At 34.0% G+C, this 5,637-nt stretch overlaps 1 protein-coding gene across 2 annotated transcripts; it reads right to left on the bottom strand.

Annotated features, from left to right (window-relative positions):
- Positions 1 to 597: 597 nt before the first annotated feature.
- LOC143058319 (uncharacterized) lies at positions 598 to 4,629 on the bottom strand. 2 transcript variants are annotated; one of them, XR_012973001.1, is made up of 2 exons: positions 3,968 to 4,054; positions 598 to 2,745 (listed from the first exon to the last, which is right to left on the bottom strand). XR_012973001.1 is itself a non-coding variant. In XM_076231797.1 (2 exons), exons 1-2 carry the CDS (start codon positions 4,576 to 4,578, stop codon positions 1,726 to 1,728), a joined length of 1,029 nt encoding a protein of 342 aa, XP_076087912.1. In that variant the 5' UTR covers positions 4,579 to 4,629; the 3' UTR covers positions 598 to 1,725. The 2 variants fall into 2 exon arrangements, 1 of the variants encoding a protein (XP_076087912.1); XM_076231797.1 differs by lacking the exon at positions 3,968 to 4,054 and adding an exon at positions 4,570 to 4,629.
- Positions 4,630 to 5,637: the final 1,008 nt, after the last annotated feature.

Raw genomic sequence — 5,637 nt, 5'->3', positions numbered from 1 at the left:
GAATGAATTTACTTTTACTTTCGAAATAGGTTAAATGCAACAAAAGGAAATTACTGTATTGTATTTAAAATATTTGGTAGATAAAAAATAAATTGATGTCAGTTTATATCATGAGACAGAACAAATAAGTTCCGTACAAAGCGTTCTTGTAAAAACATTAATGCTGTTAATGTACATTTCTCGCTATATTGAAGACCTGTTGGTGACCTTCTGCTGTTGTTTTTCTATGGTCGGGTTGTTGTCTCTTTGACACATTCCCCATTTCCATTCTCAATTTTATTATATATCGAATGGAGAATGAAAATGACCATAGGGCTGAAACCAGCCTCTGGCCACGCAGCAACAAAATCCCGCATTCGACGGCGCGCTTCAGCTAATGTATACTAGTTCAGCAAAATGAATTGCATGTTTTGCTTTGTGTTCTGATCTTTGTACAATAAGTAATTCTGTTATAAGAACTGCTTTATATCTTGTATTGCATTTATATATAAACCACACGTTGCGATAAAATCCTTAGAACTGTAAATTCTTATTTTGCAATACTTTTATTAGAAAGGAAAAATGCGTTCTCAAAAAGAAAAAATAAAAATAAAGATGACACAATCATGTTGTTTAATCTTATAATTTTTTATATTCTAACGTGTGTTAAACTATTTACAAATAAGTTATAAAGTCTTTGTCCAATGCAGTTCAGATCTTTCTTTTGAATTCATATTGATGTGTTTTTCAAAATTTATTTTTTTTTCTCTGCGCGATATAGTTTGTTTTTGTTGCACAAATGCGGCGTAATGCAAACACTAATCAATCTTGAGTTGTTTTTTGTCCTTCCTCGATATACTTTCAATGCAAGTTATTTTGCGTTTATATATGAACAGAAATATTACAAACATCGTCAGCTTTTGCTGTTTCCTCCAGTACCGTCGGTAACTCAAGCTTCGGTCACATTTAACACATTTCCTTTTTAAGTTTATGTACCGTCTACGTGTAAGTACAGATAGTCAACCGGCCACACAGGAAATTGTACATAATAGTTCACTTCAAGTAAAAGCACGGTCCATAACCTCTTTCGGTCTTAAATATGATAGATGTTTAAATCAATCATTTTTTTTTAAAGGTATGACTCATAACTAAGTAGCCTTCTTCTTTCTTTTGTCATATAACACATGGTACCTATTCCACATGACTGGACCTCTTCTATTCTCACCGGGCAGCTTAATCGTTCAATCGGCAATGCTCGGGTAAATCTGTTACTCTCCTTCTATCCGTTAGATGAAGATACGACATCGGCCGAGTTTCGACGAATGCTTCATCGTTATAAATAAGTTTGTCCGGTAAATGTCGTGTGATATTGTCTCAAATTGGTCACTTTCAATGTTTGACAGATTTCGTACAATCTGAATCTATAATTGTAAGTAAAACTGTCCCCTTACTTTTACTTTACTTTCAATTATAAGATGCAGAAATATCCAAATTTCACAACACAGCATTATTGAATCTTCGGATTTATTAACCACTTCATAAGTAATCTGGCCGAAGCAACTAGGTTCATATAGTTGTAAGGCGGTTTATCTAGGCGGTAGTTCTGCGGTATGCTCTATGAAATTCGATTCTCAATTCATATTCAGGAGATTCTCTTTCGGAATCTATAACCTTAGCTCTTACAGGCAATGATCGCAGTTTGAGAACTGCATCGGCAATGCCTGAAACATCATAATTCCAGATATGTTAATCGGTACCATTCTCTATGCCACCACTGATCGGTTCTGTTTGTCCGTTTACTAGTATCAGTTGTCGTTTAGTATCATGTTGATTAGGAATTTCTCCATTTATGGTTTGGCGTTGCCTTGTATTATTTATTCTGATGCATTTAGATTTAAACAATACAATTAGTATTATAATAGCAGCTAATAGTAGAATACACGCAACAATAGGTGCTACAACAGTACCAATATTATTTGTATCATCCGTTGCTTGAGATAGTTTGGATACGTTTTCGTTAGGCTTCACGGTTGGTCCTCTTGTTTCCGAATCATTTGAAGACGCAATAGATGTTGTTTTGATATTATTATTGGTAAACTTTTCTGTTGGCTGCACGGTTGGTCCTTTTGTTCTCCACACGTTTGGTCCTCTTGTTCTCCACACGTTTGGTCCTCTTGTTTTCCATATGTTTGGTCCTCTTGTTTTCCATACGTTTGGTTCTTTTGTTGTCCACATGTTCGGTCCTTTTGTTGTCAACACGTTTGGTCCTCTTGTTTTCCATACGTTTGGTTCTTTTGTTGTGTGAATGTTTGGTCCTCTGGTTTTCCATACGTTTGGTCCTCTGGTTTTCCATACGTTTGGTCCTTTTGTTGTCCACAAGTTTGGTCCTCTTGTTTTCCATACGTTTGGTCCTTTTATTATCCTATCACTGTTTGGTAACTTGAACACATTCCTGGATTTAGATATGCCGTTGGAAGAAACTTGTCTATCTAATTTAGATTTAGAAGAGTGTTCTGACTTGTGGATGTTTCCTTCTCTACTATCCAAAACATCGTTTGGTAATTTGAATACATTTCGGGATTTTCGTCTCAAGGGATGTGCTTTTGTCAAATGATAAGGTGTTGTACTTGGTATCAAGTTGAATCCAATTGGATATTCGTTTTGTAATCTTGATTCCGATAATACACTTTCCTTCTTTTCTAGTGGAGACTGTTGGGTTACAGGAAATAACAAGACGATAAAAACGATCTCTCTAATCATGATTTCCTGCAACAAATATAAATTTATAAAAGATATAAAAAATATATTTATGTAATTTATCAATAAATCGTTGATTCGTTACACTGGCTATCTTTTGGGACACTGTATAGCTTGCTTGGCAAGGAAGCTATACAGGCTCCGTGTTGTAGACCGTACTTCGACCTACAATGGTTTACTTTTACAAAGGTAACTTGGATGGAGATTTGTCTCATTGGCACTCATATACCACTATAACATATTCTTATATCTATTTGAATAAACTGCAAATACTTGCACATATCTACGTTAACTTTAGTATGACGTCCATTATCACTGAACTAGTATACATATTTGTTTAGGGGCCAGCTGAAGAACGCCTCCGGGTGAGGGAGTTTCTCGCTGCATTGAAGACCATTTAGTGGCCTTCGGCTGTTGTCTGCTCTATGGTCGGGCCGACATAGGCGGATCCTGGGGGGGAGGGGTCGGGTGTTGGAACCTCCCCTATTGTTTGGCCGACCAATGCATTTGAATGGGGACATATAGTTTGAACCCTCCTTTGTCCTGGGTTGGGACCCCCCCCCCCCTTTTAAATGGCTGGATCCGCCCCTGTCGGGTTGTTATCTCTTTAAAATATTCCCCATTTCCATTCTCAATTGTATTACTACACAACCATGCAACCACCAGGTATACAACGTTACGAGGATGTGAGCTACTATAAGCTTTGGAGGGCCACTTAATTTTCATTTACATGTATAATGAGTATTGTAAGTACGAGTCGCAGGAATTGTTCTCTATAACTAAGGTCGTAGGATTAAATATATATATCATGAGTTCGATCGAGTTGTTGGGCTGTTATTCAGACGAATAATATATATATTTTTATGTATGCATATTTGAATAGCATGACTACTGATCGGATTATAATCATATGAAATTAATAGGATCTATATTTTTTTCCAAGATAGGTAGGTTATTTGTTTTTAAAATAAATGAGAAGATGTTTACCCTACCACAAACAGAATAGTGTGCCCTTCCTAAACTTCTCTTTAATTTGTCATGAATAATTTTTGCATTTAACAACAGGACAATACATGTAAATTTAGATACTATGACAACGATTTAATACGAGATCGACTCATTATTTTAAAGTAAGATGTTTAACTATGTGTATACGATATATATTCAGAAGAAGTAAAAAAACAGAAACAGATTCTTCATTCTGTATATAAATATAAAATATCCAACTTACCAGTTGGTAAAATATAGTTACTCCTGACAGAATATGCTTCGTTAAATCATTGTATTGAAAAACGAACCTCACTTGTGATAGTCTTATAAATAATAAATCTTGGGAATTTTCAATGTATATTATATTGTATGAATGCGTAACCATGATAATTATAGGACCAGAAATAAAAAATCTATAAATATACTAGATATTTATAGACTTTTATTTCCCCAACTCTAAAATTACGCATACCATATAGATATATATAATATATCAGTTTGTATATATGTGGTCTCATTCTAACCATTAACTTTAAGATAACTCATTTGCTAATCTTCCTCTTGAAACCATTTTTCTTTTGGAAATTATTAAGATGCAACAATATTCATGTACATGTTCTAAAAAATACTCTCCCAGAACTTATTTTAAGTGTGTTACGTTTTGTATGCGGAAAATTGAAAGATGTATTAGTATTTACACTGGTTGGAAAGTGTTCCTTACTAATCGGTAATATCAACATTAATATTAATTTTGTTATGCATAATACATGTATAAGAATATTAAATTTTAAAAAATACTAAATACGAATACGTTTGAAATGAATAATTGTTTTAATTACTTACTACTTGCATGGTATGCTGTTTATATAGAATCTTAATAACGTTGAGACATGAAATCTGATGTTGTAATACATAATCTATTTTTAGTACATGTACAATAATTATGGGATTTCCCTGGTCGGGGACTTTTCATATGTAAAAGTTTATATATAGTCACAGGAGTGTGGTTTGGGCGGAGATTTAAGTGGTAATCGTAGGACAAATTGTTAAAATAATGATGCAAGGCGTTTATCAGCTTTAAAAAATCGATTCATTGTTTCTTTTTGAGAAAATAAATCTTCAATCTATATATATATACGTTATGCTAAGTTATGAATATATTCCATTCATCTTGTATAGTCCAGTGATTCTATGGTTATACCTCAAACTAAATGTAACAGAAATGTATTTTGCGGAATTCGTGAGATGTATCACTTATAAGAAACATAAAAAAAGTCGAGAAAAATCGAAATAGGGGAAAGTCGTCAATTTTGGCCCCAAAATAATCTAGATTTTACCTCAAATATTATGGAAAGATACAGTACAAACTTAATATAACTGTTTGTGATTAGTTTCGTGCATCATGTGAGTTGAGCAGCTAGAATACAGATTATTCCTCGGTGTGGGGATCTAGAACTGCGTGTCTTTTATAGAACAAAGATGTCAGAGAGACATTCAAACATTCAAAAAGTCAAAATTAAACTGACAATGCCATGATTAAAAAGAAAAAAATCAGTAGACAAACAATATTACACTAAACACAGCATAGAAAACTAAATTCTAAGCAACACAAACCCCACCAAAACTGGTAGTTATCCTAAAGGATATTCAGATCCTGCGTCACGTGTGAGCATGGTTCATGTTAGAACAAACCTTGTGTTTGGTCTTATTTGCCTGGTAACATTCGAGAAAAAAGGACGGGATTTTAGTTACGACATTATAAACATATCCGCTATCACCTGTAAAACAGCGTCCGTAAAACTTCCATTTCACAACTTACAACTCTTTAAGTTTGCTCGGCAACTCTCTTTCATTACTTGTAATATAATCCCTGGAATATCGTAGCCACTTTGAGATATATACTCTGTATTA

This window comes from Mytilus galloprovincialis, chromosome 14 (genome assembly GCF_965363235.1).
Source record: "Mytilus galloprovincialis chromosome 14, xbMytGall1.hap1.1, whole genome shotgun sequence".
NCBI classification, from domain to species: Eukaryota; Metazoa; Mollusca; class Bivalvia; order Mytilida; family Mytilidae; genus Mytilus; species Mytilus galloprovincialis.
Note: the sequence above shows the minus strand (reverse complement) of the source record. Positions and strands in the feature narration are given on the sequence as shown.